The sequence below is a fragment of the Syzygium oleosum genome, unplaced genomic scaffold, assembly GCF_021117445.2.
Source record: "Syzygium oleosum isolate NSW1041296 unplaced genomic scaffold, Sole_v2.1 Sole_v2.03, whole genome shotgun sequence".
In the NCBI taxonomy this organism is placed as follows: Eukaryota; Viridiplantae; Streptophyta; class Magnoliopsida; order Myrtales; family Myrtaceae; genus Syzygium; species Syzygium oleosum.
The window spans coordinates 7,506,711-7,532,787 of NW_026607487.1; the positions used below are offsets into that span (position 1 = coordinate 7,506,711).

At 44.5% G+C, this 26,077-nt stretch overlaps 4 protein-coding genes and 1 non-coding gene across 5 annotated transcripts; 3 read left to right on the forward strand and 2 right to left on the reverse strand.

The window, feature by feature from the left end:
• The first annotated feature begins 594 nt into the window (after nucleotides 1-594).
• LOC115679219 (agmatine hydroxycinnamoyltransferase 1-like) lies at nucleotides 595-2,466 on the forward strand. Its single transcript, XM_030602818.2, has one exon. It carries the CDS (start codon nucleotides 689-691, stop codon nucleotides 2,072-2,074), a length of 1,386 nt encoding a protein of 461 aa, XP_030458678.1. The 5' UTR covers nucleotides 595-688; the 3' UTR covers nucleotides 2,075-2,466.
• Nucleotides 2,467-7,657: 5,191 nt separating this feature from the next.
• On the forward strand, nucleotides 7,658-10,662 carry LOC115679173 (uncharacterized). Its single transcript, XM_030602760.2, has 4 exons — nucleotides 7,658-8,057; nucleotides 8,686-9,660; nucleotides 9,870-9,917; nucleotides 10,056-10,662. The coding sequence occupies exons 1-4, from the start codon at nucleotides 7,836-7,838 to the stop codon at nucleotides 10,446-10,448; spliced, it is 1,638 nt and encodes a 545-aa protein (XP_030458620.2). The 5' UTR covers nucleotides 7,658-7,835; the 3' UTR covers nucleotides 10,449-10,662.
• Nucleotides 10,663-11,165: 503 nt separating this feature from the next.
• LOC115679178 (GDSL esterase/lipase At5g22810-like) lies at nucleotides 11,166-13,031 on the reverse strand. Its single transcript, XM_030602764.2, has 5 exons — nucleotides 12,725-13,031; nucleotides 12,420-12,550; nucleotides 11,999-12,238; nucleotides 11,623-11,878; nucleotides 11,166-11,523 (listed from the first exon to the last, which is right to left on the reverse strand). The coding sequence occupies exons 1-5, from the start codon at nucleotides 12,975-12,977 to the stop codon at nucleotides 11,330-11,332; spliced, it is 1,074 nt and encodes a 357-aa protein (XP_030458624.2). The 5' UTR covers nucleotides 12,978-13,031; the 3' UTR covers nucleotides 11,166-11,329.
• Nucleotides 13,032-15,026: 1,995 nt separating this feature from the next.
• Nucleotides 15,027-15,188, reverse strand: LOC115679301 (U1 spliceosomal RNA). Its single transcript, XR_004005485.1, has one exon. It is a non-coding gene; the product is annotated as a U1 spliceosomal RNA (small nuclear RNA).
• A 5,497-nt stretch (nucleotides 15,189-20,685) lies between these two features.
• Nucleotides 20,686-24,134, forward strand: LOC115679177 (UDP-D-apiose/UDP-D-xylose synthase 2). Its single transcript, XM_030602763.2, has 9 exons — nucleotides 20,686-21,077; nucleotides 21,391-21,483; nucleotides 21,628-21,735; nucleotides 22,667-22,781; nucleotides 22,855-22,988; nucleotides 23,091-23,192; nucleotides 23,275-23,367; nucleotides 23,465-23,600; nucleotides 23,678-24,134. The coding sequence occupies exons 1-9, from the start codon at nucleotides 20,814-20,816 to the stop codon at nucleotides 23,791-23,793; spliced, it is 1,161 nt and encodes a 386-aa protein (XP_030458623.1). The 5' UTR covers nucleotides 20,686-20,813; the 3' UTR covers nucleotides 23,794-24,134.
• The last annotated feature ends 1,943 nt before the right edge of the window (nucleotides 24,135-26,077 follow it).

Genomic DNA, 26,077 nt, shown 5'->3' on the forward strand with positions numbered 1-26,077 from the left:
TTTCTTATAAAAAAAAGTTCATGGAGCTTTGCATCGTCAACCTGATTAACTAGACTGATTATAACGAATTATCAAAATTTTCTCAATGTATATATGATGAGAAAATTAGTATAATTTGGGCCATCGAACGGAAGTAAATATTCACAAGAACTAGCTTGAGTTCACGCTCACCATTATCAATTGTCGTTCAAGTGATCATGCATGCATGTAAACCGACGCCAAACCTTGCCAGACTGCCGCTTATTGATCAGCACATCATCTTCTGTTCTTCCTACGGATCCACAATACAATGTCTATATACGCATCAACCAACTCCTCGTTATGTTCTCTCTTCCCAAAGAGTACTGTCCTCACGTTCGCCAGCTGAAATGTAAAACAAAGAAATACCAGAATAATATGAACTCATGCTAAAGTCAACCCTTAAGTTTGCTGATGAGATTTTCGTAACCACTAGGAACAACTGCTTCGCATGATAGAATAAGGGTCCTCTTGGATGGGCTAAGTTTTTCTTTCTTTGAAGGGCACCTTACGCAATTTTTAATATAGGAAAAACGCATAGTGCCCGAAATCTCTGTAAATTAGATTGAGGTCAGCATTTCAAAGCCGTTCTATAAAAGCTCCCTCTGTTTCTCTCCTACGTACAAAGCCAAACAAAGAAGCCTTTGAAACGAAAACCAGCTTTGGCAACATGAAGGTCAAGATAGAGAGCTCGAGGATCATCAAGCCTTGTTATGATGGTCCTCCTCCATCAACCACCCTGTGCATTCCTCTTACCCCTTTCGATAATGCAAACTATGATGGCCAAATGGCAGTTATCTACGCCTATCGTCCCCCGACACCACCGAACCTTGCCATAAAACTAGGGTTGCAAAAGGTTTTATCGGTGTATAGAGAGTGGGCAGGGAGGTTGGGTAAGAATGAGGAAGGCGACACGGTCATTATTTTGAATGACAATGGGGTTCGGTTCGTCGAGGCATCTGTCAATGATCCCATCGATGAATCGATGCCCTCTTCGCCATCGCCCGTTTTATTGACTCTTCATCCGAGCCTGACGGATGTAGAGGAGTTGGTCCAAGTTCAACTTACCAGGTTCAGTTGTGGCTCACTCGTGGTCGGGTTCACCGCTCACCACCTTGTAGCCGACGGTCATGCCACCAGCAACTTCTTGGTTGCATGGGGAAAGGCTTGCCGAGGATTCGAGATGGGCCCACTTCCGACGCATGACCGAACCATTTTCGTTCCTCGAGATCCACCAAAGTTCGAGTTCCAGCACAGAGGGGTGGAGTATACAAGCAAAAAGCCAATCAAGATCGATGATGGTTTTGATGACAGTATTCTCGCCGAAGAAGTTGTGATTCACAAAGTCCATTTTACGACGGATTTTCTTGCCAAGCTCAAATCTAGGGCTTCTTTGTCCCGTACTGAGGATATGAGAAGTCCCCTAGATTTTAAATCCGATCAGATTATTGTATCATCTCCAACCGGTATTTCCAATGGCCTAACGCAGCCCAACAAAATGTTTAGCACATTTGAGTGCTTGGTTGCTCATCTATGGAGATGCATAACTCGGGCTCGTGCATTGAATGGATTCGAGACAACTCAGGTGAGAATCTCCGTAAATGGTCGAATGAGGCTGAACCCTAGAGTTCCAAACAATTATTTTGGCAACTTGGTCCTTTGGGCTTTTCCGAAGGCTAAGGTCGAGGATCTCTTGAACGAGCCAATATCATATGCGACAAAGGTCATCCACGAGGCCGTTTTGAAGGTCGATGATCATTACTTCAAGTCATTCATCGATTTCGCAAGCCACAAGTTGAAGGCGGAAGATCTCTATCCCACGGAGAATATAAACCCGTCCCCGGCCAATTTGGAGGTGGATAGTTGGTTGCGATTTCCGTTCTACGACCTAGATTTCGGATGTGGGAGCCCTTACATGTTCATGCCCTCCTACTTCCCAATAGAGGGGATCATGCTTCTTTCACCTTCTTTTAAAGGCGATGGAAGCATAGATGCATTCATACCACTTCACAAGGATCACCTGGAGAGGTTTAAGGGGAACTGCTATACCCTTTAAAACCTGGGGTTTGGTAGACTACCAAACGCATACTTGCCCGCAGTCGCTATTTGTAGTTGTTTTAGTCTTATTATTATGCACTTCAGATTTATGTAATAACTATAAACAATAAAGGATAGAATAATCGAGGAAAGTTGGCATCCACTATCCTACTTCAGAGAAAACTAGTCGGGCAATGAATAAAGAAATCTAAGTTGTAGGTAGAGAGAGTTTGATTGTCGTTAGTTATGTGTTTTTAACATCTGGGGAAGGGATCATCGGGCTTGGAGCAAGTCGGTCGCTTGTCCCTATTTGTAATGATGCTCCTTGATCGTTGAAAATCTGTGTACGGTTTGGAAGGAAAAAGAGAGGTTCCTTCATGAATAACAAAGCATATATTGGCCCATTATTGATGATTGGCTCGAGATATTGTACACAAGAAGGACGTTGTCTCTTGATGTGCATCGAAACAAATTACTCCAAGACCGAAAAGTGTTTCATATATTAAGTTAGTAGCTCTATCACATATATTTCCATTTTACTCTCGATTAAGAATATAAATTATTGAGCCAAGTAGAACGCTATCCTAATCACAAATAAATTGCCACGTCAAGTATTTTTGCTGACGTGACTTATTTAATAAATAAAAGTTAAGCACAATTACTAACGTAGCTCACTTACTCAACAAGATTTATGCCATCTTCATCTAAAATGAATAAAAAAATTTCTTTCACTTTTTGTCACTTTACTTTTTCATTCATGTTTTTCTATTTCATTTTTCTTTCCTCTTTTTTTTTTTTTTTTGCGCCAACTTGTTTATCTTCTTCCTCAGTTCACTTTCGCTTCCAGGCTCCAACATGCCATTTCTCATTATCGTCAATTGCCACACTATCACCATCTCGACTGCTAATGTCCACATTGGGCAGTTGCCACCATCTTCGTCGTCGCCGTCTCCATTTGCCGATGTCCATCAACAGTCTTGATGCTTACTCTCTCTCTCTATTGGAGTGAATTAGGTACTCATTAGGGGTGAATACTGGTCTAAGGTAGACCCTAGAATCGAACGTGACCGGATCTACCTAGCCAGTTTTGGTCTGGTTCTCGGCTTTGGGTGCGGAGCCGGGCTGAACCGAATCGAGAAACCTTAATTCTTGTATTTTGAGTGGGAATTCAGGTTAAGCTATTTATCAACACCATGGCGGGACTTCATTTCAACTATCAAGCATTAATCACAGCAAAAGAAGGATAGCTGAACACAGGTCAAGTGCTCCGACCAAAAAAAAACAAAACACAAGTCAAGAGCCAATCTTTTATCATATCTGTGGACCAAAAGACTCAGGCCCGGTTTGGTTCAACTTTTCAAATGCTACTTGGGGGAATGCAAATACCTTTAGGTTAAAGTCCCTTGGAAAAATGCAAGCGGTGTTTGGTAAAAAATCATTTATAAAGCTATTTTGGCCCAAGTCGTGTTTGGTAGAATTTTTTTTGCAAAAGGGCTTTGGGAATTTTTTTTTATTAAAAAAAAAAACCTATCTTACCCTTCGCCGGGGCCGGCGAAGGCCTACGGCCGCCGGCAAGCTAGATCTGGCGCCGGCGGCCGTCGCCCGAGGCCATGCGACCCAGGCGGCAGATAGGGTCGAGCGACCCAGGCCGGCATCGCCTGGGCGGTCGCGCGACCTCAAGCGACCGTCGCCTGGGTCGTGCGACCTTGCCGGCCTCTCGCCGGGCCGATCCGGTGTCGGCCGCCCTCGCCGGCCACCTCACGAAGAAGATGAACAGTACCAATAGAGGCAAAAATCGGAATAAGCCAAATAAGTGAGGGTAGTTTGGGGATAAAAAATTTGGGTTCAACATTTGTAGAATGCCAAAAGCCCAAAGCTGATCCGGACCAATTTTGGGCTTTCGGCATTCCAAATGCTAGCATTTGACCAATGCTAGGCCGAATGCTGAACCAAACGGTTCAGCATTTTGGGAAGGGGCTTTCGAGGTCGAAAGCCCAGTCCCAAAGTTGAACCAAACGGGCCCTCAAAACACTTGCACCACGACCACAAGTGAGATCTATGTTTTCAGCATATAGGATCAGAAAATCCATTATTATGACAAGCATTCTACAATTCATATTTTATGTTACGTGTTTTGAATTTTTTATTGTTTCTTTTATTTTACGTGTTCATCTTTTATGGATTGTTACTTTTGACGGATGAGAATTTCTATTATTGCTTTAACTTTTACGTTACTTGACTTAGGGATGAGTTGGATACTTCCCAATTCCTCTATAATTCTATTTGTTTTGTACCGTTCTTCTCGCCGTTTTGTTGCGCTACTATTTTGCTGTAGCTACTATTTGTCTCGATTGCGAATAAAAAAAATAGGAATTGGCTTGTTCCCTAGTAAAGCAATCGGATCGGACTGACATGGTCGATTCTAGGGTTTATATGATAAGTTTCAGGTTCCAAAAATTGGGAACCGGATAGGTTCTAGATTTCAAGTTTCGAATTTATTCATCCAAAAATCGCTCACTCCTAATGTTCATTAAAAGTTTAAGCACTTGCGTTGTTATTTCTCTTAATTTATAAGAGAGAGAGAGCAAATAGACTTACTTATCAAATATCGTGGCACATGTTGAACGAATAAATTAGCGTAAATATCTTCCAGAAGTTTGAATTTTTTCTCCGACGGTGTCCCATATTCTTCCGGAATGACCTCCTGCGGTACAAGAAATAATAAAATGAAAGATTCCCAATGCAATAATATATATATGTACACACACAAATAGTGGTTATTACACTAGAAATAGCACTTGAAACTCACTGGTTTTCGACGCGTAGTTGGGTCCACGCCTGGCTGTGTGAAACCAACATATGTAATCTTAATGTCAATCATTAGATGCATCGGCCGTCAGTGCTGACGTCATTAGTCCTATAAAGAATCATGGGATTATACCTGCGTGGACAATCAACGCCTCCTGTCCGTGACCGGTGTGATGATTTTGGGTCTTCTATGGTTGGAATGACCGGACAAGAGACGTGTTGGACCGTCGTGTTGGTTAACCATAGCATGGATCGCATGAGAGAATCGCATTAGGTCAACATTAGGGGTGAACATTGGTCTGGGGTAAACCCTAGAATTGAACGGACGACTCCACCCAACCAGTTCTAATTCGGCTCCCGATTCTGAGTTTGGAGTCAGGCTGAACTGGATTGAGAAACCCTAATTCATATATTTTGTGTGGGATTTCTGGTTAAGCTGTTTATCAACACCGTAGCGGGACTTCACTTCAACTATCAAGCATTAATCACAGTAAAAGAAGGATAATCGAACACGGGTCAAGAGCCAATCATTTTATCACATTTGTGGACCATAAGACTCGAAACACTTGCACCACGGTGAGATCTATGTTTTGAGCAAATAGGATCAGAAAATCCATCATTATGCCAATCACTCACTATTGCATGTTTTATGTTACATGTTTTGAATTTTTTACTGTTTATTTTATTTTCGTATTAATTCATCTTTCATGAATTATTACTTTTGATGGATGGAAATTTCTGTTATTGTTTTAACTTTCATGTCGCTTGACTAAGGGGTGAGTTGGACACTCCCCAATTCCTTTATAAATCTATTTGTTTTGTACCGCACTTCTCGCCATTTTGTTGCTTTACTATTTTGCCGTAACTACTATTTGCCTCGATTGTGAATAAAAAAATGTTTTACTAAAGTTCGTCCTTTCAAGGAATAAAAAATATATAGGAATTGGGCGGTTCTCAAGTAAACCTCGGAATTGGACCGGACCAACGTGGTCGATTCCAGAGTTTATAAAGTAGGTTCCAAATTCTAAAAATTGGGAAACAGTCCCGACATGATAGGTTCCAATTTTCAGGTTCCGAATCTACCCACCTTAGAACCGCTCACTCCTAATACTCATCAAAGGTGTAGGCACTAGCATTTGTCATATCTCTTAATTTAAGAGAGAGAGTAAATGGACTTACTTTACCTATCAAATTTCGTGTCACACATTAAACGAATGAATTAGCGTAAATATCTTCCAGACGCGTGAATTTTTTCTCCGACGGTGTCCCATATTCCTCCGGACTGACCTCCTTCGGCACAAGAAATAATAAAACGAAAGATTCCCAACGCAATAATAGATACATACACGCACATATGCATACACACATATAGTGGTTATTGCACTAGAAATAGCACTTAGAAACCCACTGGTTTTCGCCGCGTAGTTAGGTCCACCGCCGGTGTGAAGCCAACAGCGTATGTAATCTTAATGTCAACCATCAGATGCACCGTCCGTCAGCGCTGATGTCATTAGTCCCACAAAGGAGCATGGGTGCGCACCCGCGTGGCCAATCAACGCCTCCTGTCCGTGGCCGGTGTGACGAATTTCGGTCTTTCGGTGGTTGGGAGGACCGGGACGAGAGAGACGTGTTGGACCGTCGCGTTGGTTGACCAGCGCATGGATTTGCATGATCCCGCCCGCCGGATAGTCCCCCTTCGTTGTCACCCACCTACCTTAACGATAAAAGGGTGTGAAAACGACCGCCACCTAATCTTTGGTACGCAGCCTCTTTTGTTTAGGGTCGTCCGGGGGCCGATCCCCATGTTTTGCTTGTGAACGTGAAAATTTAAAAAAGGTGCAATCATCGGCCACCATGTTAATAAGAGAAGAGAGAGACAACGGGGGCGAAATTGAGATGCTCTTTGTTTCCCTGCCGACATTAATTAGCAGTAATCTGACTTGGGGGACCGTCCTCCACGCAGTTAATCGCACGCTTAACCTGACTAAGGTTGCTGGGTATGGATGATTAATGCAATGTATAGAGATTAAATACGAGCATTGCATACAGATAAACATTTCCATACTTTGCACGCGTCTCCCACTCCATTTTAACGAGTTGAATTTCGCGAAATTTTTGAACTCGTGTTACCTGCTCGCTGCATCGGACTTGTGGGCCATCGCGATTCTACTAGTCGGACTTTCCGGTGCGCGTGATTAATATCTGCAGCAACGGCGCTTACCCATTTGCTCAGATCACGCGATTCTCTTGTGCTATCACAAATTGAGCTGATGGCTCTCGCTGTTGAGCCAGATTCTACGAACTGAGGTGTGAATTTTTCTCCTTACGATATGCGTCATTTGGGATTATATCATTTTAGCAAAGGGAAAAAGGAATTTGTCACTTTTGGCAGACGAAAGGGTTAAAGACCGAGTTCTATTTCTAGATAATCTTGTACCACGGGACATTCACGTAAACAAATGGGCCCCTGAATTGGCCGAAAGCAAAAAGGGCAAAACAAATGGCCCATTTTGTTCGGCCCACCGGGCCTAGCCCCGCACACGCTTTTCCAAGCTCAAGCCCGCTAACTCGGGTCGGGTAGGGGCCGAGGCTATTCCGGGCGGATATTGGGGTGATCCGGCGCCGCCCGGTCAAGTCGGGTCGCCGGATGGGCTCGGAACGTGGGCCGGATGTGGGCCTTTGCCGGCGCGTCACGCCCACGCGCCGTCGCCGCCCCCTATTTTGCGAAACGATGGCGGTACCCCACGCCCGCGCACACGCACGTCAAGAAAGAAGCTGTCCTGTCCCTCCTCCCCTGTCGGTGTCCCCATAATTTCTCCATTTCTTTAAGCTGCCGGCAAGGCAAACAGCTCCCAGAAACCCTAACCCCCAAATTCTCCTCCCTCCCTCTCACTGCCACCAGTCCACCATTCATCGCCGGATCAATCGAGCCAATTCGAAGCCGGTCGCCGATTGGGAGGTCCCTCTCGTCAATGGCGGAGGACAGGGGCGGCGGCGACGGCCGCGGGGACGACGTGAGGAGCGCGGCGAGCGATTACTCGTCCGAGGACGAGGGGACGGAGGACTACAGGAAGGGAGGGTACCACGCGGTGCGGGTGGGCGACGCCTTCAAGAACGGGTGCTACGTGGTGCAGAGCAAGCTCGGGTGGGGCCACTTCTCCACCGTGTGGCTCGCTTGGGACACTCAGATATCGGTACGTGCGTTCGTCCTCCCTTGGGGAGTTTGCTGTTTGATTGGCAAGAGTACGGCGATGAGGGAAATGGGATTGAGAATGAAGTTTTCGAGAGTAAAGATTTGTTTTTTAAGATTTGGCCGCGAAGGAAAATGACTGAGGATAGACATTTTGTAATGTGTGTTGTCTGGTTCGTAAGTTGCTGTTGTTTGTTTGAGCAGAAGCATTGATTATAGAGATTAGTGACATATTAAGTGATGTAGAAGCATGAATGTGTTAAAGTGTGATGTTCTTTGCTCGAAGTACTGAAAATTTGGTTTAATTGAGCCAGTAATCAGTTCACTCAGGTATGTTAGTTGCAGAAAGGAATGTGTATAGAGTCTTCATGGGTAGTTGTTTTGCTACTGTCTGAGGCTTCCCTGAGTAGACGGCTTTGCTCCTTAGGTCTTAGTAATAAAATTGCCGATTCCTCTATTGGAAATTCCTAGATATTGTCGTCTCTGGTGTAAGTCTCAGTTACTCTTGAGATTTTTCATGTTTTTTTTTTATGTTGAGAACTTTTGACTTAATTGCATCAACTGATTGGGGAAGTCGCCAAAAATTCTCTCTGTTCTAGTCGTTAACAACTGGAGAAATTCATTATTTGTAGCGTTATGTAGCTTTAAAAGTCCAAAAGAGTGCTCAGCATTACACAGAGGCTGCAATGGATGAGATAAAGATTCTCAAGCAGATAGCAGAGGGAGATCCCGGTGACAAAAAGTGTGTGGTGAAGCTTTTGGATCACTTTAAGCACTCTGGGCCAAATGGACAGCATGTTTGTATGGTTTTCGAGTACCTGGGGGATAATCTCTTGACCCTTATCAAGTATAGTGATTATAGAGGGGTTCCTCTCAACATGGTTAAAGAACTCTGTTTCCATATTTTAGTGGGTCTGGATTATTTACATCGACAGCTTTCTATCATACACACTGATCTGAAACCGGAGAACATCTTACTTTTGTCAATGATCGATCCATCTAAAGATCCCACAAAATCAGGTGCTCCACTTATTCTCACAAGCAAGGATGAGGCAGCACGAGTATCTGCTATTTCCAAGGAGACTAAGAGCGGGAATGGGAGTTTAACTAAGAAGCAAAAGAAGAAGATCCGAAGGAAGGCCAAGAAGGCTGCTCAAGGCTGTGTGGCAGAGGAAGTTTGTGAGGAGGGAGATTCTAAAGCTTTTGAACCAGCAAGTAGTAACAATGATGAGAAAGAATCTGAAGATTCCGTCGATGTGCAATCTCATGATTCTTTGAACAAGGATGATTCAGCTAAGAGTGATGACAATAAGGATGCCTGCAAAGGAAATACACATCATAGAAGTAGGAGTCGAGCGACAAGGCAGAAGCTCCTGGCAGAAGTTGATCTCAAATGTAAATTGGTTGATTTTGGAAATGCTTGTTGGACTCATAAACAATTTACAAATGACATTCAGACAAGACAGTACAGGTGTCCAGAGGTTATCTTGGGTTGTCGATATTCAACTTCTGCAGATTTATGGTCCTTTGCTTGCATTTGCTTTGAGTTGGCCACTGGCGACGTCCTCTTTGATCCTCATAGCGGCAAGAACTACGAGCGTGATGAGGTATTCACTCATCAATGAAGCTTCGAGTACTATTGTTTCCTGTGGGATTTCTCTCCTTTTTAACTAGTTTTCTTCTATTGAAAACCCAGTCTATGATCATATGTCACAGTTCCTTTGAGGTTTCTGGAATATATTAGATCTTCCGGTTTTGTTAATTATGAGATGCTTATATTTAGGTGTTATTTCACTTCTTTTGGCTAATTTTGCAGGACCATTTGGCTCTCATGATGGAACTTCTCGGCGTGATTCCCCGTAAGGTAATTCATCCGGTAGCTATAGGTGCATTAAGCTACACTTTTATAGATAATTTGTTTGTTTTTTGTGTGACAACAGTGGTTATCCCGTGCTTCTGTAAGTTAAGCTTATTCAAGCCACTAAAGTGATATTTCTTTCAGATTGCAATAGGCGGTCGATACTCTCGTGATTTCTTCAACAGAAACGGTGAGTTGAGACATATCCGCAGATTACGTTTCTGGCCTCTTAACAAGGTTCTCCTAGAAAAGTACAAATTCAGTGAGCAGGATGCAAATGACATGGCCGACTTTCTTCTGCCCATACTTGACTTTGTGCCTGAAAAGAGGCCTACAGCTGCCCGATGCCTTGTTCATAAGTGGATTTCTGGGAGTCCTCGAGTTATTCAGCTTTCCACAGCTGGTAACAATGTTTCACATGAAAAGGAGCAGAAGGTTGAAAGGGAAGCAATGGAGCATGGCGTGGGGGAATTTGAAGTCAATGGAGCCCCCAAGCAACAAGTGGAAACTATAACTTCATCCGATGTGACCAAATAGACATGACTAGCCTGTTTGGTTTGTCTCGTGTTCTAGTCTGTCCCTCTGCATTCACACAAATCGTCTGAGCTCTTACTGGAAATTTTGTGGGACGTATATAGATATAAGTAGTGGTCACCCTTGCTTGAAGCTCTATTGAAGTTGCAGATGGTTACTGTGAAAAAAATTTTGATGAAGTAATGAGAAGTAAATCACCCGCCTATCTTATTCTCCAGTCTTGGATTGTTGATGCCCCAATTGCTGGATTACTCAAGTTCAGCTTTCTCACTTGTTCATCAGACAAACTTAGCATTCTTCAAGGAGGATGTATGATTCTTTGCTGTGACGTGGAAAAGAATTTATTTTTTGTGGGATACGGTCTCCCAGAGTGCATATCCTTGTTTTCACCGGTTTTCATGCTTTGGATTTGTGGACCAGTTACGGCACATTTTATTTCCGCCATTGTTCTTCCTGTTAGTCCTAGGAGGTTTTAAAGAGTGACATGATTCTGAATTGTAACCCTGGGTTTCCTAACTGGACTAGCTGCGAGTTTTGTGGGCAAAAAAGAATTGTGCTGCCAAAGAAGATGCGGAAAACGAATAGAAAAGAAAAGAAGACATCAATATGAGGATTTCTAGGTTTATTTGTCTTCATTAAACTAAACTACCAAGATCATTAGTATGGTTGCTGTTGTGATCGTGAGCTGTTCAATTGCTAGTTTGGAATTAGAGCAGGTGCTATAAAAAGTTATTGCCTTTGTTCATATGAACTGGTACTGTAACACAAACAGGGGTGTTCGTACATATAATTTATTCTTACCTCTCTCGCACACATGGTATACTAGGTATTAAAGACAGTTGAGTGGAACTAAAATGGTTGGAGTTCTGTATATATGATCCTAGCTAGAAGATGAGGGAGATGCCGTTGGTGAGCAGATCATCAGACAGTATCTTGTTGGTCGCTTCCGTTGGATGAAATCCGTCCCAGAACACATATTCCGATGCATTCGCGCACGTGCCCACCGACTTTGGGTTGCACAAAATCGATGTTTCTAACAAGCCTGTTCCGCAACATGCTCTCCTCGCCTCGGCAAAACCTGTCAAGGTCACCGAGTTATGTATTTTCGCTTAAGGTGACCATTGCCCGACTCTGAAGGTGTATGCCCTGAACATTTGAAATAGGAATTTTCACATACCGCTGTCGGAGGGCTTTTGGACGATGTTGTAGAGAGGCTGGTAGATGTCTAGGACCACCAGAGTAAGGCCAGAGAGCTTGCTCTGCAAGGTCTGAGAAGTGGCATTGAGCTTGTTGTTGAAGGAGACTGCGTCCCTGTTCAGCTTGGTGACGCAGCCCTCGCTGTGGTTGCCGAATATCGTGATCGTCGCCGGCAAACACCCGAGTGGCGGTAGCGTGGTCACCCCAATCTTTCTTGCCCCTAACGAATACAATTCCTGCCGCAGAAAAACACCATTTTGGTGTTATACATCGCAGTTCTCTTCTGACCATAATTATATAGGGCGACATTAAATTGACCAGAATGAACATAGACCCTCGAGAAAGAAAGAAAGAACCTGAATGAAAATGGAGTAGGAGTGCATGAGAAGGTCTGAGAATTGGTCAGGCGTGTAGACTTTGTAGAGAAGAGGGTTGATGTAATAGTTCTGGGCAAAGTCGCTGCTTCCGGCACTGATGAGGTAGAGTCCATCTGATATTATCGCGGTGACGTTTGCTTTGTACTTCGGTGCAATCTTTATGATCTTGTTCTGGTACTCCTTGTAGTACTTCAGCTGCTCGGTCAACGAAATCGTGTGCTACACCCACCACAACTCCCAATTGCACATTATTAATTAGTAATTAGACTGGCAAAGTCCAGATCAAGGCTAGAGATGCAATAACCAGCTTAGTATTATCAAATGTTACAAAATCTAGAGAGAGAGAGAGAGAGAGAGAGAGAGAGAGAGAGAGAGAGAGAGAGAGAGAGAGAGAGAGTACATATAGTTTGGCTGTGGAGTCATAGTAACCAGAAGAAGCAGAAGCGAAATTAGCGCCAATCAGAAGGTGCTTTCTTCTGGCCTTTTCGCTGAGATAGGCTGGTGGGTAAGAAGTAAACCCAATGTTTTCGGCTGCCACCAATCACACATATTCATTAGCCACACATGAAACACATTACTAAATCCTCAAAACCCAGATGAATGTTAGAAATAAGTTGAACTAAAAGCCAAGAAAAGAAGGAACAGGAATAGAGAATGTACAGAATTTGAAAAAATGGGGTATGACAAGTACGGTTTTGTGTGTACCAGTGAAGTCAGCAGCGAGCTTGCCATTACAGAACCTCCCGGTGGGCTGGTGCTTGATGAAGTCCCGGCCATACGGAGGGAAGTTTGCCTTCACGATGGTGGAGAGGTGGTTGTTGTTGCCGGCGTCCACCACCGAGTCCCCAAACACGAACATCGAAGGCACCAGAGGTTGGCCATCGACCACCACGCCCAGCATTGTCATCATCATCGCTCCAAGCAAGCATGAAGCACCTAAAAGACTCGATAAGCCCATTGTCTCTAACACGAGAAAACTTGCGGATAAACTATGATACGCTGTAGTGAGGACTAAATGTTGGACATTATAAAAGAGAGCGCGAGAGTCTGGAAGAAGCTGATAAGCGCGCGAACAGGTCTAAGGAGAAAACAAAAAGAAAGGGAAAGAAATTGCTGGAGGTTGAGAGTGCATGTGTCGCAAGAAATTAACCCGATGAAATCACCAAGCTTAAGACTCACGCGTACCTTGTTCATTAATGGCGTTAGGCCGGGTCTGACCTAATTAATTAAAACAAAGATCTTGTCTAGACCAGCAGATGATTGGTGGCCATCATGTGTTGAACCTCGTTGACCTGATATCATTGTGCCAAAAGAATTGCAATCCTGATTGAAGAGGTAACTTTTCAAGTGAGTTCATCAAAGGGTCTTGTTGACATTTCGTCCCCGACTGTATAGAGAGCAGAAAGGAATAGATTTGCAAGAAAATTACGTCGAAACAAGGAAAAAAAAAAACTTAAACTTTGTCAAAGCATACTTTTGTAGTTTTACTGAGCACAGAAAAGAGAAGAACATCTTCTAATGGTGGTATGAATGTGTCGCGCTGAATAGTATCACCGATTTGTTCGGATCTTTTGATATTTGAAATTTCAAACCATGCCGGTTTATAAGCATGTCAATCAAAATGGAGAATTACGGATAGTTCGGTGATATTGCATTGGCACCGCACGGCATGTGATATCACCAATGAATAAAATACAATCTCTCCAAGACAATCATTTAAATTTTATCCAATCGATCAGATGAATGCACGAGGAACAATGCTATGATATTCCTTCAATCCTAATATATATATATTAGTCAGTTTAGCAAGAATGAACCCAGGAATCATGTGCATGATCTGTCAGTTGAACTTGAATCTTGCTGCATTTTAACCTTACTCTCTCTAATGTTCAACCTACCAAGAAATCACTCTCTTAGCTAGTAATTGCGATCATCATGGGCATAAGCATAGACCCTTTTTCGATCAACATTGAAATCAATGAGATCGGACCCGATACATCAAGGGACAGAGTGATTGTTTTGTAACAGGGAAAAAATAAAGGGCGATGGTTCCACCTATAATACCCTAATGGCGTGTCTTGATGAACTCTGCATTTGAGCTGTAGTGGCTTCCGCGGCACTCTTTCGTCTTTTCCAAGCAGATGATGATGATGATGATTCACAAGGCGTGTACAAGAATCTCTGTTTCTGAATAAGCAAAAACAGAGAAGGGGACAAAGAAGAGCTGAATTGCTGAATGGTTCAACTAGAGGAATGTGGTTGGCACTCGAAGTTAAGGCAGTGTCATGTGTTCTTCTGACCCTGTTCTTACTTTCGTGTCGTGCATCCTCGATTCTTCACTTCTGTTGCTGTTCCAATGTCACTATCCATAGAGATCAGAGATGGCATATACTGAGGTTTGAGGTCGAGGCGCCTTGCGAGTTTCCAAATAATATTTTCAAAGTGTTATGTGTAGTAATGAACTGCATATGCCAGTCCCTGTTCACAAAGTGATCGTGCGTTATAAGAAAAATGACCATTTTTTAATTTTCAAGCAAACCTAAGGTGGCGGCGCAAGGCATATCTCTCATGCAAGATAACTTTTTTCCCTTTAATTTGGGTTAAAATTTAATCAAGTACTAATAATCCGATTACAATTTTATCATATCACGAAACGACAAACACCAATTTGGATGCGTAGACACCTCATGCGATATAACGCTGCACATGCAAGACTTCACACGCTATCCAAGCTTCTTAGAAAAAAAAGACCAAACTAAACTGTTGGCTAGAGCAAGTCCATGGGGAAATTCGGTAAATACGAACCATCCGATTCGTACGCGTCAGCACGCACGAGCATGGTCGAGAAAATTAGAGAAAAGCCTGAGTCCCGATCCCGCTGGCCTGTCATATGGAACCGACCGACTCTACCCTTCGTCGACCATGCCCTTTCCCTCCCTAACGAGCCAAAATCATAATGGCTAAAAATCTCAATTAGACTGATGAAAGAAAACTTCAACTTGTAATGGTAGGGGCCGCGCGAACGCAGGCCCCCGCTGCCACAAATTATGACGTAGGCTCAACCACTATGGGTTGACCTTAGGCGAGCGCCCCTCCAGAGTGCAATGGAGGTCGCTAACCTAGGCCATGGGCCTTCATGATCGCCCATCGACCCCGTCCAGGTAAGTATGTTGCAACTTAATCCGAGCCCGTTTCTTATACTCCTTCGACCTCCTCTTTCTCGTGCTTCCCCCCGATGTGGGACTCCTCGAACAGCCTTCTTCCAACCGTGCCACGAGGCTGCCTGGTGTGCTTGTAGTAAAAGCACAGCGGGTTCATCCTGAGGACTCCTCCAAGCTTTTTCCACGCCGCGACTAAGATTCGATTCGACCTTCGTTTTATTTTCATTCCTTTGAGGCGTGCGGTGTCTCCGAAGCCCCCACCTCTCCAGTCTTCATTGCCTCCCGCAGTGAGCATACACTATACGAGCATCTGCTACTCTTGTGTTATTTTATCCAATATGTTGCTCCCCATTGGTTGTGGAAATCGGCGGTCGCTCCTCCGTCCATAACTCTGGTCGAATCCCGCGCCAACATTCGCCCCGCGGCTATAACTCCATTGGAAACGTCGGCACCCTGGATACCTTCCTTCCGGAAGTGAAACCCAGCTCGTTCGAGTCCCGTCACACGAGAACAGGGAGATGAGAAATGAAACGAATCGAGTCGAGAGCCAAGTGGACATTTTCTTATTCAAACTCGAGCTCGGTTTGCAGTTCGAATCTCAACCCAGAAAGGCACAAAACCCATAAGAGTGAGTGTGAGATTGTCCTACTGACTTGGGAGCTCGGCTTGGGCTTTTGAGTTCTCAAGACTTCCCCAAATGCAGGAACGTGCAAAAGATATCAATCAAAGTAAATCACTCAGATGTAGCTCGTGAAGGTGCCAGATCCGACGACGAGAAACCCAGACCCAGCTCCATCTGGAATTCCAATTACTCTAATTCGGTCGTTAGCGGTGCTCAGAACGAATCACGTCGAGTTCGAACGACTCCGTCTAGATCGCGTCTGTGACCTTTGGAAGCTTCGTATTCCTCTCACGTCTCGTCATCAAGTGCTTGTCTGGGCAAAAATCTATTGATCCAGGAAGAAGCGACTCGGTTGGGCGGGCTTTGGGAACGCTTGGGATCGACCGTCCTGATCGACCCGCTGGGCCGAGTTTGGTGAGACCTTCGGCCATTATTGATGATGGGCTTTGAGAAAAGAATGGCCGCTCGCGGCGCTCGTCGTATTCGCAGTGGCAAATGCGTGAATCCTCCCTGTCGGTGCTGCGGCGTCCCTTTCTGTTTTCGCCGTTCCCCGCGAGGCGCACGCGCCGAGAAAAACGCGCCTTCCTCGAAATCGCCAGATGGGAAATGAGCAGGGGATCGTGCCCGAAGATTTACAAGCATCGATCGATCCCCTCTTAATCTGAAGCCGTGTGCCGTCTTCGGCACGGACTCAGTAGCTCGATGTCTGTGCATCCTCGAGGGAAAATGAGTCACGTGGGTGACGAATGATAAAAGTGGAAGACGATAATATTTGCGCCGATGCGTCGTTAAAAAAAAATTATAGAGAGCTCTACTTGTTAAGTATACTTGATAATTCAATGTATCGATTGTACATAATTAGAGGAAGGCGGTGCATTCGAAGTTACTGTTTTTTTTCTTAATTTGGGGGTTAAACAAGTGCCTTGGACACTCGTTAAAGAAAATCCATTTGAGATGTTTTCATATCATGGGATTTTAGAGTAATCAAATACAAATCAATTTTCCCTTGCAGATTTGGATCTTTAGATGCATTCCGACCGACAGATGTCCCGCGTGTTTCTCGTTTTGGATTATTGATTGTGCTCGGTTGTGACGCGTGGAGCTAATTCACAGATATCATCCTTGGAAGTGCTAAGAAACATATTGCATGTCGCGGGCGTGATGTAGATTGCAAGTTTGTTCTCTTATGAGTACTTCCTCGATGTCATGGAAAATTCGTTTCTTTCGCTATACTCTACTGAAGAATCCCTCCTGTTTAGTAGTAAAATTTGTGAAAAAAGAGCACGCCCGAGAAATCAATGAAAATTCTGACTTCGTAAGCGAATCGATTAGTGACCAAAGTAGAGCATACTTCATTTAAGTGATGTGGCAAAGGACTAACCCGAGCAATGACATATTAACTATGTGTCCCATTTGCCGACATGGCGATGACGTGGAAGTAGCTTAGACTTGACAAAACAATAACACAAAAACCACAGTCCGCAGAGGAATCCCAAAGCAGTTGGGCCATGTGAGCGAGGGCACATAGAAAATGTATTCAATAGACAAATGGCTATTGAAATGGAGTTCCACTGTCCCATTATACGCACTCTTATATAGGTATCCAAACTATTTCAATCGCTGAATGATGTGTATGCAATCTGTTGTTTAAAATTTACAGTCGAATACATAGATAATCGAATTATTAGGATGCCGGTCCGAACATAATATGAAATACAAGATCAATGTTGTAATCAGCGCGCCACTAAACTCGTAAAGTACGGTGCCAAAAGCGTCATATCTTAGAAACTGTGAAATCAAAGTTAAAAATCTCGCAATTTTCTACACGACACAATAAATTGACTTTCACTTCTGCGGAGTCTGGGCCAATCACGACAAAAGCGTTTCAATTCTAATTTACCCAAGAAAAAACAATCGCGTCCGCGAAAATGTTCAGACACACGCGACATTAGTCTCGACCGAAACACGCTTTCCTTGCTCAGCACTTCACGATCCGATGCTGTTGGGCTGTCGATTCGTGCTTTGTCTTATTCTGACGTTACTTAAGCTTACATCCCACGAAGGAATGTCTCTCCTTTTTTATGGCTTCCCAAATCCCCCCCCACTTAGCGAAAAGGCGATCGCATGAAAGGCTTGGATTGACACCTTCGATTCGGTTCTGTAATCAGATGGCGATTTACGGAAAAGGGACAGAGACGTTCCTTTACCTTCCCGAGGAGGCGCGTGAGATTCCTTTTCGGGGATCGGCGCGCGTGGGTCAGAAACGAGCGGTGCTGCGCACTGCGCAGAATTTCCGGTTTCAGAAGGGAGAAAGGAAAAGAAAAATAAATGGGACCCACGCGGGGCATCATGAGCGCGGACAGCTCACTGCTAGAAAGCCAATCACATGACCCGTTTCTCTCACGGAACGCGGATACCTTTTTTTGGGTTTCGACGAGTGCTTGTCGTGCAATGGAACGACCACGCCCCGCTGGTCGCTGCTTCTTACGGAAATTCTCCACGAGTTTTAATAGTCAAAATCGAACCTGGCTAATTCACAAAAGAGAAGAAGTTACTGTGCTAGTTTCGTCGTGTTGCCCCGACTAATGTGGCACGTTTATAAGGTTGGAATCCACGAACGTTCGATACGCGCTCAAGGAAGCATGCCGTGCATTGAGTTCTTGATCTTGAATTTCTGATTGCCTATTATTTCGAGAAGAAACATATTAAATAGTGTCCTTTGTGCACTTGCTAGAAATTATTTTATATTCGTTCGAAATTTAAAATTATTTATTTAGGCTAGGTGAATTTCTTAATTTGTGGGGCTGTTCTATAATTAAAAGTGTCCCGAAAGTCCTTATTTCCACTTTTAGCTAACTTCGCTAATGCCTTAGGAGAACTTGTTAATAAGACCCTTTTTACCAAGATGCTAATTCTATTAATGTCATATTGGTTGTTTTTATTTGATTTATATTTTGAAAGAATGAGGTCTTAGATAAACACATTTTAATCAACACTCGATAAAAAAAAAATCGCCTTGCAAAAACGTCTAGTGTACCTAGCAATGTAATTTTGTTCTGACAACGAAAAGAAAATCGTGGAATGAAGCTAAGAGTGAGCATCGGCATAGGGTTAACCTTAGATCAGCCAAATCCAACCGGTCCTGGCTTTGTTCCCAAGGGGAGTTGACCCATTTCCTAGTACCAAGATCCCTTGAACCGACATTATGAGGGTTGGTCCTTGGTCTCGGGGTTAGGATTGGTCCAGTCAGACCAACCCTGTATATATATTTTGTCCAAACCCTAGGCCCCTCCTCTTCTAGACTGTTGATTTATAGTGATAACAGAGATGGTGACTTTGTATAGAATAATCAGTGGGGCTTTTTTTTTTTTTCGGGAGTCAAAGAATCGGTGGGACTTAACGGCGATGGTAACGGACATTGTCTTTGTGCTTTTCTTTCTTGGTGCTTGGGGTAAGAATAAAGATGACGAAGAAGTTTACGAGGGGGTTTCGTTAAGGATGAGATTGCCCTTCGATGGGATGGATGCAAATAATAATATGATGAAAATGGCAAAATATTTGGGCCGTTCAGGAAACACTCTTGCCACTCTTCTCTAGAAATTTCGCCTTTTCTTGCTCAATGCTCACCTCACAATCACAGCACAGCTCAGCTCGTGACATCGCTTGCCTCTCTTGGCTCGCCTCACGAACGCAGCTTGCTTACCTCTCTTCCCTCACCCCACGAACGAAGCTCAGTTGCCAAGTTCCAAATTAATGCTTGATTTGAGAGCTTCAAGCTCGTGTGAGTTCTCGATTTATGTTGGGCATTTATTTTTTTAAATTGGCTTCCCGATTTATGTTTGATCTAAGAGCTTCAAGCTCATGTGATTTCTCGATAAATGTTGGGTATTTATCAGAGGTGTACAAAGAAATCGGGAATCGCCTAAAACCAAATTGGACCGGCGGTTCCCGGTTTTCATTTACTAGAATCGGTGAGTACCGATCAAGTTTCCAGTTTCAAGTATGGAACTGTTTGCCCGTTCACCTGGAACGGTATATAAATATTATATGCCTTTTGCCATTTACCCTACATTTTTACTCATGTCTCGCGATCCTCAAAATAAAAACAAGAAGAAGAAACGCTAGTCTCATCTAACTCTCTCAGCGAGAGTCTCACTCGGCCACGCCTTCAACTCTGTTGGTGCATCTTAGACTCGCAATTGCCTTGTGCCTCGCCTCCGACCCTCCCTCACATCTCGTCTCGTTTGGTTGTGAATCTGTAGGGATTAGGGACCGGTTCCATGAACCCATTTGGAAACCAAACCGGACCAACAGTTTGACTTTCGGGTGGATCCATGGAGCCAACCTTTGATTATCGGTTTCAAGTTTTCGGAAAATGATCCTTAATGAGCGGTTCTCGGTTTCATGGTGAAACCGCCCACTCGGATCATACTTACCCCTAATATTTATTTTTTTCCTTAGGCTTCATGATTTGTGTTTGATTTGAGAGCTTTAATCTTATTATAAAAATCTCTTTCTCGGTGATGAAACAAAAAAAGAATCTATCTAGAATCGGACTGGACCGTCAGTCCCCGGTTTTAGGCTCAACATGATCGATCCCTGATCGCGAAATTTGAAAATCAACATCGTGCAAGTTGGTCCTTGATCAGGCGCTCATCGACCATGCTCACCCCTGGAATGAACAGTCCAAAGCCGGAAAGCCTATATGCTGACGTGGAGCAATGATGCGGCGAGTAGCTCCCACTCCCCATCATCCTTTCCACACCTCTCTCTCTCTCTCTCTAGCATCTCATTAGACACCCGGATCCATTGATTTCCCACCCAATCCAACTTAATTTGTTTCCCCCTCTCTCTCTCTGCGAAACGATAAATAGCACATGAAAAGAGCCGCGTCGGTCCTCACCCTCCATTACCATCATCATCAACGCTTCCCCCCATTTCTGCATTCCTAGATTCTCTAGAGAGAGAGAGGGAGAGAAGAGAGAGGAGAGAGAGAGAGAGAGCAGCGGCAATGGCGAGAGTAGATCTGGACGGCCGGCCGATCGCGCCGCTGACCATATGCATGATCGGCGCCGGGGGCTTCATCGGTTCCCATCTGTGCGAGAAGCTGATGGCGGAGACGCCGCACAAGGTGCTCGCCCTCGACGTCTACGGCGACAAGATCAGGCACCTCCTCGAGCCGGAATCCCTCCCCTGGGCCGGCCGCATCCAGTTCCACCGCATCAACATCAAGCACGACTCCCGCCTCGAAGGCCTCATCAAAATGGCAGATCTGGTACCCTCTCTCTCTCTCTCTCTCGCTCTCGCTCGCGTGATTCCGCTGGTTACGGTTCTTCATCGATGTACGCGAGCTAGCTCGTGCTCGTGAACTGCGATTTGTCTGCTAAGCAGTGCTGCTCTCTCCGAGTTCTCTGAAAACGAGCGGTTCATCATCAGTCGTGTTTTGGATACCGCGGTTGATGGATTGAGCGTTGTGATTCTGCTCTTAGTCTTAGTTGATCGGTTGTCCGTGCCTTGAGCAGGCTTACGAGTGGTTTCGTTACCTTTTATTGTGCTTGACGCTGATTTCCGTTGTCCCTTGCTTCCAGACGATCAACCTCGCCGCGATCTGTACTCCCGCCGATTACAACACTCGGCCTCTCGACACGATCTACAGTAACTTCATCGACGCGCTGCCTGTGGTATGGCATTTCGGTTTCCATAGAATGTGCACTCTCAAAGCATGATTTCGGAGATCTATAGTTTTGGTGGTGCAATGGAGACTTCGAATGTTTTTTTTATAGGAATTCATTGAAGTTGATGTCTGATTCTGCTGTCGATTTTAGGTCAAGTACTGTTCGGAGAACAACAAGCGACTCATTCACTTTTCGACCTGTGAAGTGTATGGGAAAACGATTGGTAGCTTCCTTCCCAAAGATAGCCCACTTCGTGAGGTGTGATTTCCCTTTCTTAATGTGTTTTTGTGCTAATGCACTGTTATTAAGCTCTATGTTTATATCTTGCTTTTCTAGCTGTGCGTTAGCATTTGTATGGTCTTAACTTTTCCAGAGACTGGATTACTTTAAGCTCTTTTTGAATGATTACGGATCTGTTGATTGGTCTTATCCTATTATATCCTGGCCCAAATGTTGAAAGAGATTTGTACACTGAATTTCCCATAGTGGATATGGGATTAGAGAATGTGCAGTAGTGCAGAAAGTATTTGTAAGCACTTATAAGGGGGAGAAGTCTTGGAAGTTGTTGCTATTGGTATTTTTAAATCTGAAGTCTCCATCATTTATACTCCTACTGTTTTCAAAATAGTTTTTGTGTCCAACAACTTAAGAGTAGATGTTGCATGTTTGGTTTTCTCCTGATGCATAATTAACCGTACTCAATTCATTATCAATATCACCAGTGTAGAAACTTACTGCATGTAATTGGCTGAATGGGTGTTTTTAGGATACTCGATAGCAATATTCATATTTCATTTGTAAGGTGATTGGAATCTAGGTGGTCTATCTGGATGCTTCTAAATTGAGGGCATTCAATAGGAAGTTCGAGCAAAGAACTCATTGCTACACCGAGATCCAAGATCAACTCTTTCTTTTATGTGATGCTATTGTATTCATAATGCATATTGTGCATTTAAATTTTGGTGGGCTTCCTTGGCTCATTGATGATTGATCCTTTGGCACTTGATGGCCGTTTTGAGGGAGGTACAGATCGATTTTATGGAAGTAGGTCCAGTCAGTTATTGCGAACAGGGCACGTAACTAGCTGTTTTCTGGCTAATAAGAAAAGACTGTTTGCATCATGGTGTCATTTTTCGCATGCAAGATTGTTAAACAAAATCTGAATTAGTATACATTGTCTGCTTTACAGGACCCTGCATATTATGTTCTCAAGGAAGATGCTTCCCCCTGCATTTTTGGCCCAATTGAAAAGCAGAGGTGGTCCTATGCATGTGCAAAACAATTGATTGAGAGGTTGATTTATGGTGAGCGATTGTTCATTGAATTGCAAATTTTTACTTTTTTCTTTCATATGCTTACTTTCGTCTCCATGCACAGCCGAAGGAGCAGAAAATGGTCTTGAGTTCACTATAGTGAGGCCTTTTAACTGGATAGGACCCAGGATGGATTTTATACCTGGCATTGATGGTCCAAGTGAGGGTGTACCCAGGGTTTTGGCATGCTTTAGTAATGTAACTCCTTTTTCCATTATGGGAATCCATTCATTTTGAATTTTGCTCCATATATCTTCTGGCATCTTTAGTAATATGCATTTTCGTTCTCCCTTTCTGCAGGCTCTACTACGTCATGAGCAACTCAAACTTGTAGATGGTGGCCAGTCACAGAGAACTTTTATTTACATAAAGGATGCCATTGAAGCTGTTCTTCTTACGATCGTGGGTTAAACTTTCCCCTTTTTCGTTTGAAGGTTTCTATTGTTATTTAGATTTGACAGCTGACAGTGCAGTAACTTCTCAGGAAAACCCGGAGAGGGCTAATGGGCACATTTTTAATGTGGGTAACCCGAACAACGAAGTAACAGTTAGGCAGCTTGCTGAAATGATGACTCAGGTGAAGGATGTTGCACTTTGCTCCTTCATTGTAAATTAAATCACGCATATAAAGCTTCCATGTCCAATGATATAACTGTTATTTATGCATTATGCAGATCTACTCAAAGGTCAGTGGGGAGGCAGCTTTGGATGTACCTACCATTGACGTTAGTTCCAAAGAGTTTTACGGCGAGGGTTATGACGATAGTGACAAGAGAATCCCGGACATGACCATCATTAATAGGCAATTGGGTACGCTGGTTCTTTATTGTTCTGGTTTACCTGCCTTTTTTTTTATTTAGCTCTGAAATAAATTACCATGCTTGCAGGTTGGAATCCGAAAACATCCCTCTGGGACTTGCTAGAAGCCACGCTTACTTATCAACACAGGACATACGCTGAGGCCATCAAAAAGGCCATGTCAAGGCCAGTTGCGTCCAGCTGATTTAGTCGAAAAACTGGGTTCTCGTGTTGGATGCTGGCTGTTGCAGGCGTTTCAATTCTTTGTAAGGTTTTAGTTTGTCCAAATGGGTTGGTTTTTGTATACGTTGGTTTTTCTCTCTCCCATATCGGTAGTCAAGTGCTCGGGGAATGTTGTCTCTGCAAAATCTAGTAGACATTCGAGGGATCTGTATCTTAGCGATGTAATTCGTAAGTCAATCTTAAGCTACAGTTGGGATGCAGAGCATGCAACGAAAGCAATCTGCTCCGGGGGTTTGATTGCCGTGCCCCTATTTTAATTTATTTTTTCCCAAGGGCATTCTATATAACTTTGTTTAAGCTGTATTCTCGTTCTTTCTCCTCCATTGATTGATCATTCTAGTGCAATCACGTTAAGCATACGGAGCACATGTTTGGCATTCCTGTAGTAAGCGCTTGGGAAAGCAGAAACCATTAATTTGAAGGTTATATTCACAAGGTGAAGGTAGGTTTGCTGAACTGGCATCTGTAATCTGCGTATATGCAGTCTTTTCTTTTGGGCACGCTCTAGTCCCGTCTCCAGCCATTGAAAGAACACATCATATGCGGGACTGTATTGGGTCTTCTGTGGGCGTGGTGTGAGATGCATCGCTGGTCAAATTTCCCTATTTCGTTCTGTTGGCATCATCCGCATCTTTTGATTCTTTGTGTGTCGCGATGCTTCTCTGATTTAATGTGCTGTGTCGGTAACGACGCTGCCGCGCCTGCCAATTCGCACGAACTCGTTGGATGGGCCTTCGCTTTCGTGCTCCATTAGCGTTGATGCAGGCAGTCCATGCCCCTAAACTCCCTTCCGTACTCCATCATCGTTGATGCAGCAATCCATGCCCCTAAACTCCCTTCAATTTGGGAAGGCACTGCACTTGTTACGTCGCGGCCGGAGAAACTATACAATTTGATGATCAATCGTACTGTAATCTATTATCATATTTGATTTCATATAGTTTAAGTTGGAGCGAATAAGTTTTTTACTTATATATACTCATCACATGACACTTCATTTTATCTATATACTCGTCACGTAGCAAGTTTTCTTGGCAATTTTTCTTAATTTGGATAAGGCGGGACCTTTTGTAAAACTCCGGATCTACACTGTGCAATATTGTTTGCTTTTATCTTGGGTACAGGTGCGAACGCATCGCCATCCCTCTCAAGGTTTTGTTTTCATCACAACGGAAGCTTATGTGAAACGCGTTACATAGATATAAAATCCCAAGCCTTATAAGCTAGTCCAGGACTCCCCCTCTAAGCGATGTGGGACAAGAGAGGCTCCCCCTCCCTTCCCTACGCACGTCCGAGGACCGAGACGCGGACGCACCGCCATCCCTCCTCCCCGCGCTCCGCCGCTTGGCTTGGGCCGTCACACCTTTTGTTGCTGAAGCTTATGAACAACCTTTGATGATTATCGACCCCTTCATCCCACACGCTTCGATCACTGACTTTCAATGTCAACAAATTAAATAAAGATCGTTTCTGAATATTGTCTTTTAAGTGGGAGCGAATGGTTATACATTTCCAATAATGTACATGGCGAAAGCTTTTGAGCATAGTATCTTAACTATATTTTTCATAGTGACAGCCTTTTCTTTTATCTCACACCACAGAAAAAAGGTCCAATTAAAAAAAAAACCCTCAACTTTACACTTTGTCCCAAATATACCCTGAACTCTTTTTTGTCTCAAGAAAAACCACAAACTTTTATCTAAGTCCCAAATCGCCCTCTAGTTAAAATCCGTCGAAAAAAAAAAAAAAAAAGAGAAGGCAGGCGGTGTGGCGGTGTGCCAAGCCTTGCCGGTGGGCTGCCCATGCAGCCGTCGGGAAGGAGCGGCGGCCCACGCCTGGGCCTTCCGAAGGCCGGCGACCCTCGCCGGCCCGGGCGACGGCCGCTGCCCCGATCGGGGCGGGGTCGCGCCCTCCCCAGATCGGGGCTGCGTGCCCTCGCCGGTGGCTCGCCGGGTGGCGACCCCGCCGGCCTTTGAGAAGGCCCGGCCGATGGCGGCGACCCTCGCCGCCCGGGCGAGCCGCCGGGCGAGGGCGCGGCCCCGTCTGGGGCGAGGTCGCGCCTCCCCCGAGATCGGAGGCTGCGCGCCCTCGCCGGCCGGCTCGCCGAGGGCGACCCCGCCGGCCCTCACAGGCCTTCCCGAAGGCCGGCGACCCTCGCCGGCCCCGCGAGAGCGCGCTGACCCCCGTCTGGGGGAGGCGCGACCCTCGCCCGAGATCGGGGCGCGCGCCCTCGCCGGCGGCTCGCC

Excerpts from the sequence above, each read along its gene's own strand:
- LOC115679178 (XM_030602764.2), bottom strand. The coding sequence starts at position 12,977 with ATGGGCTTATCGAGTCTTTTAGGTGCTTCATGCTTGCTTGGAGCGATG. Across the intron at positions 12,551-12,724 it reads GCTCGCTGCTGACTTCACTG|CCGAAAACATTGGGTTTACT; the intron begins GTACACACAAAA and ends GATTGGTGGCAG. Across the intron at positions 12,239-12,419 it reads ACTCCACAGCCAAACTATAT|CACACGATTTCGTTGACCGA; the intron begins GTACTCTCTCTC and ends TGGTGGGTGTAG.
- LOC115679173 (XM_030602760.2), top strand. The coding sequence starts at position 7,836 with ATGGCGGAGGACAGGGGCGGCGGCGACGGCCGCGGGGACGACGTGAGG. Across the intron at positions 9,661-9,869 it reads AGAACTACGAGCGTGATGAG|GACCATTTGGCTCTCATGAT; the intron begins GTATTCACTCAT and ends CTAATTTTGCAG. Across the intron at positions 9,918-10,055 it reads TCGGCGTGATTCCCCGTAAG|ATTGCAATAGGCGGTCGATA; the intron begins GTAATTCATCCG and ends TATTTCTTTCAG.
- LOC115679177 (XM_030602763.2), top strand. The coding sequence starts at position 20,814 with ATGGCGAGAGTAGATCTGGACGGCCGGCCGATCGCGCCGCTGACCATA. Across the intron at positions 21,484-21,627 it reads TCATCGACGCGCTGCCTGTG|GTCAAGTACTGTTCGGAGAA; the intron begins GTATGGCATTTC and ends TGTCGATTTTAG. Across the intron at positions 21,736-22,666 it reads AAGATAGCCCACTTCGTGAG|GACCCTGCATATTATGTTCT; the intron begins GTGTGATTTCCC and ends TCTGCTTTACAG.
- LOC115679219 (XM_030602818.2), top strand. The coding sequence starts at position 689 with ATGAAGGTCAAGATAGAGAGCTCGAGGATCATCAAGCCTTGTTATGAT.